This window comes from Syngnathus scovelli, chromosome 2 (assembly GCF_024217435.2).
Source record: "Syngnathus scovelli strain Florida chromosome 2, RoL_Ssco_1.2, whole genome shotgun sequence".
NCBI lineage: Eukaryota > Metazoa > Chordata > Actinopteri > Syngnathiformes > Syngnathidae > Syngnathus > Syngnathus scovelli.
In genome coordinates, this window is record NC_090848.1 from 4,227,393 (window position 1) to 4,243,437 (window position 16,045).

A 16,045-nucleotide genomic window follows, 5' to 3' on the forward strand; every position below is an offset into this window, starting at 1 on the left:
CGGCAATATGCAAATGAATGTTGAGATGAGAGATACAACAATTATTCAAATGTTTGATTAATTATTCAGCGGAGACACTGTCAATTATTCATTGGGGCAAGCGATAAAGTTGTGCTTTTTTCTTTTTTTTTTCTCTGCAAGTAAAAAGTTTCCTGGCGGGATCTATCAGAGACCGGATCAGAAGCCTTTTTTTATTTGTCAAATTGATTCTTTGCGACATTGGCTGCTGATGTGGTGGCGAGCGGGAAGGTGTCCCTAATAAAGTGAAGTCCAGTTGTCAGTGAAGGTCTGCAGAGTGCAAAGTTGTTTTAAATTCTTTATTGACTCAATCCAGCATCGGTGGCTTCATTTCACATGCGGATGTTTGTAATCGTGTGTATGTGTGTGTGTGTGTGTCAGTGAATAGCTGAGAAGATGGCAAATCAATAGCTCTCCAGTGCAAACATTTGTTTGTGCCCCGGCTAGCTTGTTCTCCTTCTTGTCCTCGCGAAAGGGATCAGAAAAAACAAAAAAAATGCTAACTCTTCATTTTAGATGTCGGAGGAGCCCTTACACATCACACGGCCCGGCCGTCGGCTCCCGCTCTTTAATTGTCCGTCAATCTCGACGTGGCGTGGCGTTGGCGGCTATCAGAGACCAAGTCAGATGGGAGCTGCTTGGTTTGATGTTGGCAAAGCTGCAAGAGACGCAAACAAGCACAGTGGGGAGATGAGATGCGGGATGCCCGAGCTTTGCTGCAGACTCCGCCTACTCTACTCATAGAAAAAAAAAAAAAAAAAAAAAAAACAGATCCGGGCGTTCAGAAACCGTCGAGGTCAATCGACATGTCGCAGGTCAAACTCTCGCCGCTTTCCTTCTTTATAAAAACTGCACAAAGAAGAATTCCACATGATCTGTTTTGACACGTGTCTCATGATATCCTCATGTCAACTTTTGAGCAGCACCCTTCATGATAATGAGAGGAACTGAAGATAAAATCTCCATTGTGGACTTTTTTTTTTTTTTCCCCGAAATGTTGGTGCGGCTGCTCCATTTGTAATTTGGTAGCGGAGTGGTAGTCGGGCCCCGTGTCGGCGCCGTAGCTGCCGCAGCGTCTTTCTTCGGCATGTGTGCATGCGTGCAGCATACAGCAAACAAACCTTGCATGAATTTATTCATCAGCCGACATCACGTGCTCAGATTTGTACATTTGGCTCAGTTGAGTGCAGCTTTGACATCAAGAGAAAAAAAATAATAAAAATCTACATTTGTACCTAAGCAGGAATCCATATTTTCTTCTGAGCACTTGTTTCCTGACCTTTGACCTTTTCAAAATTCATAAATGTATCGCTTCTTTGCTGTCATCTTCTTCCGCGAGTTCAATTTGAGCGGCACCTTCTCGGAGTTTGGACCGGAAAGTATGCAGCTTTGTACGACACACACACACAAATACACGCGCACACACACACGTACGCACACACACAACAAAAATGAGGATTATATTTTGATTTTCTGCCTCCAGGCGCATTGAAACTCCCAGCGTCTATTGATTCAAATTGACAAAATAAGCCATCAGATTTCTTTGCTGCAACGTCGTATTAAACAAGCAGACAAAGAATTCACCTCGTAATCACACTTTGATAATCAAATTTACATGCAGAATAAATATTAAAACAGTAACGCCCCCCTCAATTAACACCATATAGGCACTAAACACACCGCCTCCCCCTAAAGGTCACACACACATACATACACACGCACACACACACTTAATCCGTTTACACGCTGAATATGCGGCCCCACGCACAAGAGCCTGCGTGCGTGGAGAAAAGCGAGAGCTACCACTTCAGGCCCGCCTGGATGAATGCATCTGTGGCCGTGTGCGCGCGCGCGCCCGTGTGAAAGTGCGCCAACCACGCCGCTTCGTTTACATGCAAATACCCCAACAGCAAATTACGCGTGGCAATAATTCACCCAGGAGCTGATTCACTTTCCACCCGGGGAAAATGACAGGCAAAGCGGCCTTACGTCACTTCCGTCACACCACAAAAGTTGGCTGGAAATAAATTCAACTTACCCGTTAATAATAATAAAAATAATAATAATAGTAATAATTTTAAGACTCAACCTTAATTATACTTTTTTTCTGCTAATTAAACAGCATCTGAGTTTTCGTTGATGCAAAAAAAAAAAGAAAAAAAACGAGGAGGGGGATTGATTGATGATTTAATTAGCCATCCAGTAGCGACCTGCAAAAGGAAGGGACACAAAATAACCCTTCATTTGCTTAGCCAATCATCTCGCTCCGAGGGCGGGGCTTGCTCCCTCACTCCATCCCTCTGTGGTGTGTGTGTGCGTGTGTGTGTGTGTGTGTGCGCGAGCGAGAGAGAGAGAGAGGGAGAGAGAGAGAGAGAGCGGCGCGCGTTGAGATGGTTGACTTCTTTAATAAATGTGGGGTTCATCCTCTTAAGTGGCCTCCAGAAGCGAGAATCACTCTAATAAAGCTCGAAAATGTCGATGATATTCGCATAATATTCCTGCAGGGACTCGTGCAGCTCCGCGGACACTTTACGTCTCTTTATGTCACTTTATGTTTTTCTCCCCTCTCTCTCTTTTTTTTTATTTCTTCGATCTTTTAGTGCCACAGAGCTATTCTAAAATAGCCTGTATGTGTCACTGTTGGAATATAGTTCGTCATTTAAATGTAAAAACCATGATTTTTTTTTTTTTTGCTTGATTTTTATTATTTATTATCTAGCGCTAAAAAATGTGCAAATGAGTAAAATGCAAATTAACCCCCCCCCCCCACCATGCAATTTACACGTAAGTTATGTAGATATACTTGCTTGCAGTGCCAGGATTTTCAACTCTTTTGGTAAAAAAATAATAAATAAAATTACAAACGCATGGCATCTTATGCATCAAATTTAAAACGAAGAGTTCAAATATTAACGTTGTTATTTGTTAACACCCACACAATTTTTTTTTAGTGAAACAGTTCAGGTTTTCTTGAATAATTTTCACAGAAACATAGTTAGACACTCACAAAAAGATGTTGGTACTAAATTCAACAATTTAGCGCACAAAATTGCTACTATTGTATTTTACAGAAAAATACATATTCCGTAAAAAAATTGCACATTTGGGCGACCGGCCAACGCTTTGCGGTCAATGAAGCGGATCGAGAACGCGCACATCTCTGCCCAAAACACCAAGTGTAAATAAAAATTTGCAAATAAGAATCCTTACGTGGTTGCGGCTGGCGTGGACGTGCCTCAAGTTTTTCCCCGCGCACACACGCGCGCACACATCACACATGCACACAAACTCCGCGTGGACATAGTTGGTTTCACAGTGCCAAAGAGAAGGATGCAGAAAGCGAGAGGAGCAGGAGGGGGCAACAAGAGCGTGTCGGGGGTGGGGGTGGGGGGTGGGATAGAGGAAATAAAAAAAATAATAATAAGTTGAAGCCAGAAGATGCTCACGTTTGGCTCCCCTCAATTATCCCCTCCCGTGAAGATAGGTGGCGTGCGTTTCAGGGGGCTTCTCCTCCGTGTGCACTGCAAAGAAAAGGAGGTGGAAAGAAAAAAATGTCATTAGAAGAGGCGGAACACGACCCAGGTTTGTTTCCTGGAGTGGGTGTAAGACATCAGTTGTAAACCTGCCCGAGCAGGACGCGCGCTCCCTCCCTCCTCCCAACCACAAGCAGGCTTCATTTCTAAGGCTTTATTATCACCGCTGGACCGGAATCCGCTCACCGCCGCGCTCCGGTGTCATCGGACCAACACACCACTGTTTGTTCCCCTCACAGCAAGCAGGTACGTTCGGCGCACTTTTTTCCCTTTTATTCGCTCTCCAAACTGACGCGCTCCACTTCGCGCCTCACTTGGAACTTACCTGCGCAGGTGGATGAGGTAGTTTGAAAGGGGGAGAAAAAAAGAAAAAGAGAAATCCATGCATGCGCAGAGGCGGTCAGTGGAGGCTCCTCGTAGCCGGCACCGGGCGCTCTTTGCCCGGCGTTTTGCCCAGCGCAGCTCCGCCTGTGCTCGGAGAGGAGCAGACGACGCTGGTCCGCCCGCTCGGTCCACTTTGTGCCCACTCGCGCCAGGCTGCAAAACAATTGACACGTCGTTTTCAACTTATTTGCACATATTTGATCAGTTAGTCCCACGACAATCTTTTAGCTTTTCTTTGTGCGCAATTTACGCATTCAGCGCAACCTGGTTTTCATGCATTTTCACTTGCGTGTTTTCTAATTGATTTGCTATTTGCGAAAGCTGCGCGCGGCGTAAACAATGCAGTCGCAGCAATTTGTTCAAAGTTCCGTTATACTTTTTCCTCGTGTGTGTGCACGCCCGTGGAACTCAGTTTAAAAACGGCCTAAAATATGATGAAGGTGTTTTTCCCCCCTTCATTGTCGAGTTTGGAGCCACTACACAAGCTGTTACTTGAACAAGTAAAACTAAATAAACAAAACAAAAAAATGAGGAACTTTTAAAATGAAATTATTTGAATCTTAAACACAATCTCGGGTAAAAAATGACGATGTGTGGGTTTTTTGTTGATTTTTTTTATCATCCCTTGTTGTCATCATAATCTCAGAATTATCCCAAGTATTTATATTTTTTATTTTTCTCATTGTCTACACCAAAGTTAGTTTGTGCGTCTGTCTCGCAAGGCTAACACTGTCGCGGCTCTTGTTTTGTGTGCGTGTGCGTGCATGTTGGTGTGTGTGTGTCCCGTCAGAGTGAGACGACAAACTGAATCCACGCGTTGGGGTCCATGCGAGCTGCCGTCTGAGTGAGCCCACACGCGCACTTCTAAATGAGGCAGGAGATGATGGCGGATGGGCCCCGGTGCAAGCGGCGAAAACAGGCCAACCCCAGACGGAAAAACGGTAAGAGATCATCCGCTCCGATCTTTCCGCCTCGCTCTGCTGTTTGAGTCGTCGCCTGCTGTGCGCTCCAGTCGGGACCGTTAGTCCGCTCGGGGACAAACCCCACGCCCGCCCGCCTGCCTGCCTGTGCGGTCTTGTGTGCCCACTCTTTTGGGGGCTGTGTTGTTGAGGGAGCAACGAGCAAACTTTGGCATGTTGGAAAGTTGTGTCGGTGTCGACGGGCCTGCTGACTGGCACGAACCCGTCCGTCGTGGGGTGGAGTGGAGTGCTTGTGTCTAACGGTCACCCGAGTGTGGCTGATCCCTGGACACGCGCGACTTGTGACTCCGTTTTTGCTTCATTGCGCGTGTGGGTGTTGGATTTTTTTTTATTTTACATCAGGCTACTCTTGTATGTAGAATTTTTGGGCGTCATTTTCTTTTCAATTTAATTTTATTAAGAACCTAAAATGATCGGTGACGCGGGTCGTCGCGTGCATTGCTGGACGTGACGGTTCGACTTGTCGTCTCAACTCGGACACTAATTGGCGCGCTGGAGGTGCACATTTATTGCTTTTCTTTATCCATTCGAGTGCGCACTTTCCCACAAGAGGCAAATGTGCTGTGACATTTCCTGGCCCCGTTATTCCTGATTATTCCACACATACACACTGTGCTTGTGTGTGTGCGTGCGTGCGCGCTTGCGTATTTGCGCGCGCGCGCGTGTGTGTGTGAAACATGAAGGCTGCCATGCAGCTGCTCAGACAAGCTTTGCATTTTTCTTGAATCGAGACTTGTTAATTGTATTAGATTTTTATAGCAACGCCGACACGGATTCTTTATTTGGATCAGATTTCATTTATTGATTTGCTGGATCGATGCTAGGAAAACATAATATTCCTCTTGTGAAAAGCAGCAGCTGGCTTTTAAATATTTATTTATTTAAGCAAATATATATTTAGAGCTTGTTTAGTAGCACCTTTTTGTTCAAATGAATATTTTTTTTATCACCCCCTTAATGTTAAAAAGTATTCCAAATAATTTTCACACATTAAGGAGGAGCTCAGATATTTGAATCGCTTGTGAAAATAGTTGCATGCAGTATTTTGAATAATATTATATGACATGTAGTAAGTTCCCTGCTTGATGCCCTCACCGGCCCCTCCCTTTCCGCCCCCCCCTCCATAGTCCCCTGGGAATCTAGAGTCTTATTGGGGTTTGTGTCCTCCCCCTGACTGAGCGGAGGACTAACCCGGTCTGTTCCGCCGAGCCCGGCTCCGAGAGCACCGTCAGAATAAGACGAATCAAACCCAAACGTGCGTGGTGTCGAAATCTTGGCGCGATTTCGAGAAAGCGGCTTCGTGTGTTCTTTTGCAATTTATTTTAGGGCCTGTTTGTGGCCAATGTGATGCTTTTTTTTTTCTCCAGCCATCCAGCCAATTAGTATTAATGAGGCCTTTGCTCACTAAGTTGTCCAAGCGATGACATTCTCATCCAGATGACTGTTGGCCTTCAGGGCTGGAGGTGGCACACGGTAACGCTCTCTGGCCAGCGTGTCATGTGATATTTAGACACAGCTCGTCACTTCCTCCTGCATGTCTGTGCACAATATTCCAAAGAACACACACATAGTGAAAGTTCGGGCCCGCTCAGGTGTGGCTCTTCCGATCCAGCGGTGAACAAACGTGATTTTCCCACCGGACGACGGGCAAATCTTGTGATAACCCGGGAAATATGTTTTATATTTTTTCGCCCTCTAAATCCTGCATTGCCCTCATCTGAATCATTTCTGATTTCCCGGTGTGACCTTTGACCTTTAATTGTCAGGATGTCCCCTTGGAACTGTACTCAGATTACATAACAGCTGCAGCTCAGTAACGCGCTTTACATGTAGTCTGAATTACAGCGTGTGTGTGTGTGCGTGTGTGTGTGTGTGTCTAAGCATGCATTGAGTGTAACACAATGCCACATTTGTGCCAGTCCAAACAATTTGTCCATTACAATTATTCCGCAGTCTTTTTAAAGTTGTGTGGGAGAGAACCGTGAGCGTTTAGGGAGGAAGGGGGGGAGGCATGTGGGAGTGAGGCAAGGTACCCCCCCCACACACCCACCTCCCCTCTCCCTCAAGGTAGAGGGGGAGGGAAGGAGGAGGTTTCGCAGGCCGCTCGCGGACAATTGATTGTCAGCGGTAATGTGTTTCATTTACATGTTTATACCGTCAATAATGGCGGGGGGTTGTCCGCCGCGCCATTCAGCGCCGCCATTCCCATACGGGTCGCCAATTGTGTGCAGCCTTCCGCTCCTGATGGCTTCTTCTAGCGCATACAAGCAGTTCACGGCCGCGTCTGCGTCCGAGGGATTATTCTGTTTGAGCGAGTGAAATAATGACGGCGAGATGTTCCGGGGCCCGCTGCGACGGCGCCGTCGGCACAAACGCGCCGTTGTCACAGCCCGGCCGAGGTCAGAATTGTCCCGTCACCGGCGGCGTGACACCTTTGGATTTCTTCTTCCCTCGGCCGTGGTTTATAAATGTAAATATAAAAAGAGATTTATGAATACGTCTGCCGGGTGGAAGTCGAGCGCACGGCAGTCTTCTTCTCCCCCCACGTTAAAAATTGAATCTTTTTTTTTTTTTAAATTTGATATTTTGTCATTTTCTCATTTTCTGATGTGACATTTTGTCTTCATCGTCATCTCTTCTGATTTGTGTCCTAGTTCGGCAGCATGTGTACACATGCGTGCATAGTTGCTCGCACCTTTGATAAGACACATAAAAGCAGGACGCACACACACACATACACACACACACACACACACACAGACACACACACACGGACTAATGATCATCTCCTCCATCCTGGACATCGGATGGAAGCTTTTTATCCTTCCCCGAAAATAGCCATGAAAAACATTTTTTGACCTTTTTTCTTTTTCTTTGCCATTTTTATTTCTTTTTATTTCCTTTGCATCCTCGACCACCGCGCTGGTGTGAAGACGCGTCTTTTATTTTTCGCTCCCCCCCTTCCCCTTCCCCTTCTCCTCCGCCTGGCGGCCAGAGAACCCACACTCGCAGAGGCACCGGCGGGCCGGACCCCTGACACGGCGGGTCTTTGGAATGCCTTAGGTACCATTTCACTTTGGCTCACATCAATGCTGACCTGAATGCCTTTCATATCTGATCCGCCGCGTCTCTCCTGGTAAACATCCCCCAGGGGGAGAACAAAGAAAGGAGCTCCTCTTCTGCTGCTTCTTCTTCTCCCTCTTAATCACAATTCAGCCCCTCTCGCCGCCAGCAGCAGGGCTGCACATTTGCATTCAGCATCAGAAAGGGGGCCGAGATGAAAAGGGGGTGGGAGGGGGGGGGAGGCGATGGAGGAAGATGAGGGAGGAAGGGGTGGCTGCTGGAGAGAAATAACTGGGCTGTTTGTGCTTGTTTGTTGCCGGTCCCCTGGTTACAAGCCTTTTATAGCCTCCCTCCTCTAGCGGGGGCCCGGGCCCCTCCTGACACACAGATAGTGTTACGAGATGGCGTGCTCGCACTATTCGTGGACACCCGTCCGCTTCTTGAGAAGAAGCGGCGGGCCGGAGCATCCGCGAGCAGGTGTCGTCTGGTTCTTGCCGGGGGAAAAAAAAGTTGGGAGCCGCAAACACCGGGCAGGTGTCTCGCAAGCTCCTTGTGTAACTGATATCTTTATCGGCAACCTCCCAGGCGGGGATGGATGCAAATCTTGAGTAAAGATGGGGAGATGTGGGATTTGGTCGGGAGGGGGGGGGGGTCATGTGATATGGATTTCTTTTTACCCTTTCTTTTCCTCACACACAACTTTTTTTCTTCTTTTTGGTTAAGAAGAAGGATTATCGGTACACCTTCCCTCCCCCTCCTCTTCCTCATGGCCAAGCTGCGCAGGATTTAGGCAGATTTACTTCAGCAAACACCTTTGGACACTGGGGGTGGCGGTGGAGGGGGGGGGGGGTGAAGGAGAAAGAGTCTGTTTGCAAAAGGGCCCTTTTGTTCTGGGAGGTTCTGGATAATGCCTTACCAGGCAGCCATGATATTAACCCCTGCTTTGGAGGGACGGGGTGGCTGGTGTCGGGGGGGCGGGGTGGTCTCTTAAACACATTGGCAGTCAGTGGCCAAAGTGGCAACCAGGACGTTGTGATTTGGTGGCTGGTGGCACTTTGGACTCTTCAGACACGGGTTGGACTTAATGTTCCGCCTCCTTGTTCCCTTCCCTTGCAAGAAAACAAAAGCAAATACCTGCACGCCACCTTTAATCGCCGCACGGTGATGCGTCGGCAAATATCACGCCTCATTTGAGCCAAGTGACAAGTCTTTACGGGGCCCATCCGGCCCGGCTCATCCCGCTGCTTGTTTTCAATCCGCCGATGTGATTTTGACGACTCGACTTTTTTAGATTTGAGCTTATCCAATGTAAAGGTGGAAGTCGGCGCCGTTCGCCACCTTGCTAGCGGATGCTATTTGAAGCGAGATCACTTTGCTCCATTATTCACCGCTCGGGAGCCACCTCGCCGCTCGCCTGCCATTACCTTTCTCTAACGAGGCCTAGCCCGCGCCGCCGCGTGCCCTCGCACGGAATTCCGACGCGTTATCTGGCTTTAATTGCGGCCGATCGCCAAGCGAGATGAACAAAATTAGGTCGTTTTGCGGCTGCACGCATTTTTTCTAGCTTTCATCTCGCCCGCTGATCAAGCGGCCCGCTAACCGGAGGTTGCAGCCTAAAGAGGAAATGGTCAGAAATTACACGCGGCCTCTCTGTTATTCAAACATACAGTTAACCTCTGGCAAGAGTGAGTCAAGGAGAGATGAAACGTGGAGGGGGGAGGGGGGGAGCACCCTTTACTTTAAATGTCAGCACACGGACATGTGCAGCAAAGTCGAGCGTGGCAAAAAAAAAAAAAAAAAGTCAGAGAGGTGAATTTACGTGTTAATCGGTTGTGACTGGATAGGGAGCCCCCGCCCCTGAACGCCGCTCGTCCCGCCGCTGTCAGAGGCAGATGTCAAACAAACACCTCCTCAGGTAGCGGGGGGATAATCACGCCGACAGGCCCGTCGTCCGCCGTCGCCCTGACAGGCGGCTCACACGGCCGAGGAGACACTCGGGCTTACGTTTCAACGAGGCCGAGGCAGCCATGCACGCTCATCGCAGAAAGTGGAGAAATAGGTTCATATCTTTTGGAGGACCAATCAAGGTTGACCTTTGGCACACCTGATGAGCTCTCATCTTCCACAAACCAAGTGGTTGGGACTCACTGATGTTTGTTCTCCAAACATTCCTGACTAAAAGTTGGGACTTCCTAATTACTGCTACCGCCAGCCCATATCGAGCACCCCCCCACCTCCCCGCGCAATCTATATGCACCCTAGTCCTTATCGTCCGGCATTCCTCAGATAAATTGCAGTGTTATTCTTACGACTTGACGAGGTCTTCCATACTTGAATTTGAGGTCATTTTATGACGTGTTAGGGCACTACGTTCTGTTGAGCGCTTTTTATTTTACGTCCTTCGCACCAAATAACAAACTAAAGGTGATAGACACAAATTGTGGACTGTACTTCCTGTTTTTAGCTCGGAGCTGGAGTATTTTTAAAAATTGTGGAAAACACATTTGTTCTGAAAGGCATTGTAAAGTTTAGATATTTTAATACACATTTATTTTTATTTTTATCATATTTATATTATATGATATATATATATACACACACACATATATACATATACGTATATAATATAAATAAAATATATACGGATATATATATATACTTATATGCGATCTGATCCTATACGTTCCAAGTTTTTTTTTTTTTTTTTTTCAAATGCTATGTGGCTATAATTAGCTTGAGAGTGACATCTTAAAACACGGCGCTGACTGTACAACAACTATTCTGGTCCCCTAGAGAAGGAAGGAAAACACACGCAAGTCATGTATCTGCTGTGATGTTATGAAATATTGAAGCTCAGTTCTGTAATCACGGCGAACTCAACTGCACCTTTCAAACGTTGGAAATAAAATCAGATTGAAAGAATGACAATTTTTCAATTTGAAATTTAAAAATTGAATAAAATAATCACAGTGTAGAAATAGAAAAGTCAGATTATATATAAATGACTGACAAAAATTCACATAAATTATCGACGATAATTAGATTGACGATGTTCATCAGTATTTTGACCAGTTTTAGTTTTCTGTAAATAAATGTTCAGTTGGCTTACCGATAAAAGGCAAAATCTGAGAAATTGATCATTTCTCATTGATTAAAATTTTTTTTCAAGCACTTCCTTTCTTGGGCCTCTTGGCATTATTGTCGGCACAATCTCAAAACCTTGACGCAAAGTAGTGGGACACGGCTGATGGGAATAGATGTGCAGGTGGAGGTATTCCTGTTCCTGCTTTCTTCATTTGTCTGCAAGCTAGTGAAGCACCAATCACAGTTTGGCTAATGTTATTATGTTTGCTAATTAGTTGCAGTGACTGGCAATGACTTTTCAGTAATTAAAGTCATGAAATATTCATTTGTGCTACCTTTGCAGTAGCCTTCTTTAATTGTCATGCTGCACTGGCAATTAATAATTTGGCACTGCCCACTTTTGGGTGATACTTTTTTTTCTGCTGACTCAGGACTTTTTTTTTTCTTCAACTTTGTGCATTTTGTGATCTTTTTTTTTTCAATGTTGCTCAGCTGACTGCAGCAGCAGACTAAAGCAGATTGGTCGCCAGACAGTCGCAAGAGCGACAGACAACCGTTTACACCAGGGCTCTTTTTTTTTTGTCAATTACAAAATGGCAGACGCTTACATACTTTATTTAACATGTGTCGGCCAGCTTCCCCCCCCCCACCCCCACCCCGCTGCAACCCTCAGAGGGAAGCAGATAAGGATTTTTTGATGAAACTTTTAGTGAGTCTGGCTGCTCCAGTTCCACGTCACAGACAACCCCCCCCCTCTCCGCCCCCACCTTCCTGCTGCCATATATTGTTATTAAGGTTTGCGTGGGAGAGGCGAGGGTGATTATGTTTTTAATTTCAACCCCCTCCCTCCTCCCACCACCTGTTTGCAAATAATTTAACGGCTTCCTTCCTCTCGGTAGTCCGCTTCATCTTCTCACGAATCGCGTTGCCTTCATCTTCTCCTGTCATCATCATCCTCTTCTTCCTTCACCCCTCCCTCCCCCTCCCACTGTCTCCACCCCGCCCTCAGCTTTTTTTGCGGGCTGACGGCTTGATGGCCGTTTCGACAGGCCGCCATTGAGGTAAAGCAGTGTGACGGCAGAGTTTTGTTAAGCTCAGAACAAAGGCTTGGAGATGGCGGGCCGGGTCCATTGTCCCGAGCGCATATTGGCCTCTTTTGCAGGATTTAATGCTCTGTTTACCTCCAGCCAGTCACCGCTAATATTCAGAGAGGAGCTCCGGCCTGTTAGATGCACTTCAGGGTGACGGAAGGGAAGGCAAAGTTTTATATAGCTGTGTGTGTGTATGTGTGTGTGTGTGTGTCTGGACTGTCCCCTGCATGCTCTCTGGACAAACTGAAAGCAGTGCTCAGTGGGATTAGAGAATGAGTGTTGTTTCGGGGAGAGGGGGTCATTGGACTGAGCACAGCACGGAGGGATTCTGGGAGTTTTTTTTTTTTTTTCCCCCGTGTTTTCGGGCAAGTCCAGTTTACCGATTGTGTCGAAGTGGCTCTTTTAAAGAAAGAAGGAAAAAAGGGAGGACGGCCGCCACTTGCAACTCTTCAGGGAAAAACCATCCCATATAAACTAAAAAAAGGCGCCGTGGTGGTTTGCCTTTGTTTTTACATTAATTTCAAAGCTACATTCCAGAGCCGTAAAGGCGGGCGAAGGCGCCGTCGTGGAACCCAATGTTACTTTGACGAGCACATAAAGATCGGGAGCCGGTGCCAACGGAACCCATCTGCGCCTGGGAGCGGAAGACTTTGATTGGTTGTTTTAAGGTCAGCGCTCTAACAAAAACCCTCACAATGATTGACAAGCCGCTACTCTGATTGTTTTGAGGAAGAAAGACAGTAAATCCTCTTCCTCTCGCTGTGGTAATTAAAGGGTTAACCGGATCAAAGAATCCCAAGAACTTGGTGTTCCCCCCCCCCTCCGTTCTCCCCCTCCCTTAGCAAAACAGTTACAAAATTACAGCAGATAAGAAGTGAGCAGTGTTTATGCAATCAAGCTAACGAAGAAACAAAACAATTTAATGCGGGAAAAAATCATCATTCATCTGCATTATAATTGCCTCTCTCTCACACATCTACCAACATGCTTAATTAAAATTGTGATTAAATGCGGCTGCAGCGCCTGCAACGACACACACACACACACACTCCAGCACCTAAACAGGTGCTACAGTTTAAAAGTAAAGGGAAGAAGCTAATTAGCATTAGAAATTGTCAGATTGCCTGCAAGAATTTGCGTTAATTTCACTCACTGATGAGGTAATTTATGGCGGGTGGGGGAGGGGCGTGAGGTTGATTACCGCAACACACACACACGGCATGCAGGTGAAACTGTTGGGTAAATACTGAAACTTATTTGCCACACACAGCAAAGCTCGGAAGTTATTTGGAAATTCGGTGCACGTGGCTCACACACGACCCAAATGTTGCTTCTTCACAATCCAAGTCAAGGAAAACACAACACGAAACTGGTGGCTGGGAATTTTTTTCTTCTTTTCTTTTTTTTCCGATGGGAGCTCCGCTCGGGATGTTGGCGGCCGTCCTCGCTCCCACTCAGATTTTCCAGAACCTTCACAGATACTGCTGATCTGGACCTCTCATGTTCACAACCCCTAGTAATTACCTGTCATTGTACATCATTATAGTTGGCGGCGCTGGAATGTCGGATCTGGAACGAGACAGTCAGCCAAACCTTTCCACCATCTTGGGGGGGGAGAAAAAAAAACTGGCTGTAGAAATTCTCGCTAGAGCCACATTTCTTATGACGGCTGTTTGTGCCAGCAAACATGGCGCTTGTGTTTTACAGTGTGGTATAAGAAGCTAGGGGGGGAGGCTACGTCCAATGGCGGCAAAAAGTTCGGAAAGTCCAGGAGTGAAACCTAAACCTCTTCGTCATCACGACTTTTGTTGTGATCTTATTTTTGGGTCGTTGTGCATCACAAAATATGTACAGCAGAGTGGACCTATTTTTTTTTCCTTCAGGGATTATAATCTGTAAAATAAAAATAAATAATTTAAGAGATATTTTCCAACAGAGCCGTTTTCCTTCAGTCACAGCAGAGTTCCTTCCCGATTATTTCATGTTGTCAGCCCCTCTCGGAGACTCCCACTCCCTCCTTCCCTCCCTCCCTCCCTCCTCCCTCCCTCCCTCGCTTCTCATCCTCGGAGCAGGTCAGCCAGTAAGTGACAAGGTATTTCGCTGTTTTGTGAACCTTTGCCAGACTGATTGTTCACTGCAAGTGTAGTGTAACTGAGCTGCTTGTAGCTCGCCCAAGTGTGGAAAATAAGATCGAGGCTGATTTTTTTTTTTGCTTTCACCGCCATTGAGCAATCCCCCCCCTCCCTCCTCCTGAGCCCACCTCACCACTTTCCCTCTCGGCTCCACTGAGATAGTAAAACAGATATCTAGACTGGTACGTCTATTTATGTTCCACCTGACAGGCCGCCGTCTCCGTCCAACTTTTACACTCACGCCGCGATGATCCGTGACCGCTTTCGGCCACCGCGGCCACGTGTTGAGTCACTGCCGACATATTGTAAATCATGAATTGCTCTAGCCAAGTGTGTCATAATTCACCGGGATTATTATTTCTGCTTTGGAAGTATTATTTGGATGTATAGTTTGCCGGTACCGATATTCTTGTCGGTAGCCATTTTTGAAACTAGAAAAACCTGGATTGGGGTAGAAATTTTATCCACTCTGGGTTAGGATTATTTGGGATTAGGTTGCCCTAACCCACTGATGTCAAACTCAAGGCCCGTGGGCCAGATCCGGCCCGCCACATCATTATATGTGGCCCGCAAAATCATGTGTCATTTTCTTGTCAAAATACCAAAATTATCTTTCCTGAGTTATTGGAACAATGTTTTTTATAATCCTAATTTCAAAATAGATTAGAAAATTGTTGAATCATTAATACCGCCACGAGGGAAACATAACTCCGATGCGGCCCGTAACAAAAAATGCTTTGACACCAAACTCTTAAGATTTTTAACGATGAATTTTTGCACATTTTCACAATGTACCACGGAAGGCCTTTATCGTATTTTGAAAAAATGCTGACACAGATTCAAATGAAGACTCTATTTTGGAATCCCGCCATTTTCAAATTCTCCTTCTGATCTGTGTGGAGTACCTGTTGTGATTTTTATTATGATAAGTGTTTCTGCCAACTGGATATAAGAGATAATATTATTATAATGGCTGGAGCTGCCCGACTGGTGTAACAGATGTGTAGAGCGGCGCTTTGCCTCCTCACACACAGTGGCGTTTATCTCGCAGCAGATGGAGGAAGCCTCTCGTGTGTCGTATTAAAAAACTCTACCTTGTTTATAGCCCCGGGCGCAGTGTGGAGACAACCGTGGATTTATCAGACAAAATGCTACCTTAAGTGTCTCCCTATGATTCCGACATATTTTTTCTGTCGGCCCGTGTGACGGGATGACGGCGCTTAGGTGAAAGGGAGATGACAACAAAGCGTGTAGGGAAAAGCCTGGCGGAGAGACGGAGAGGGAAAACCGGGGGCGGGGGCATCGCTAAAATTAGTACGGCATTAGAGCGGGGGCACGAGGGGGGGTTGTGGAATACACACACACACACAAAAAACAAATAAACAAAAAAAAAGGTTGAGTGAATTAATGTGCGCATAATGCGAGCGCGACCTGTGAAGTATGCCAGGGTTCCTCAGGTAACAGGATTACGTGGGCACATAATTGATCCATTCAGGAGGGGGAGGGGGGGGCCTCTAAAGAGGCCACGGCTTTGGAAATGCACTTTATGGCAGGCATTCGTAAATTCAAAGGAATCAATACGTCACTTTTATTACATCTCGGAGCCAGATGGGCGTTAAAGGCAGCGCTCATCCTTCCTTCCCGACCGAGCGAGCTCTCCATCACACCTCGCCAGCTTTTGTCTTGCAGCGTTGGCACGTTTGTGTACGTTCGAAGCTAGCAACGTGGCTAAGCTATTTGGCTAACCGGTGTACAATCGT

At 46.5% G+C, this 16,045-nt stretch overlaps 1 protein-coding gene and 1 long non-coding RNA gene across 5 annotated transcripts in view; one reads left to right on the forward strand and one right to left on the reverse strand.

Moving 5' to 3' along the window:
- Positions 1-303: 303 nt before the first annotated feature.
- Positions 304-3,453, reverse strand: LOC125988303 (uncharacterized). Its single transcript, XR_007488268.2, has 2 exons — positions 3,229-3,453; positions 304-676 (listed from the first exon to the last, which is right to left on the reverse strand). It is a non-coding gene; the product is annotated as an uncharacterized lncRNA (long non-coding RNA).
- Positions 3,454-3,595: 142 nt separating this feature from the next.
- The window catches only part of zeb2b (zinc finger E-box binding homeobox 2b), a 49,022-nt gene continuing 36,572 nt past the window's right edge, over positions 3,596-16,045 (forward strand). For 2 of the 4 annotated variants that reach the window (XM_049753189.1, XM_049753191.1), the window contains exons 1-2: positions 3,596-3,797; positions 4,726-4,876. In XM_049753189.1, coding sequence (XP_049609146.1) covers positions 4,804-4,876 — 73 coding nt within the window. In that variant the 5' untranslated portion in view covers positions 3,596-3,797; positions 4,726-4,803. The remainder of the gene's footprint in view (positions 3,798-4,725; positions 4,877-16,045) is intronic. The other 2 variants (XM_049753187.1, XM_049753190.1) reach the window with 1 other exon arrangement.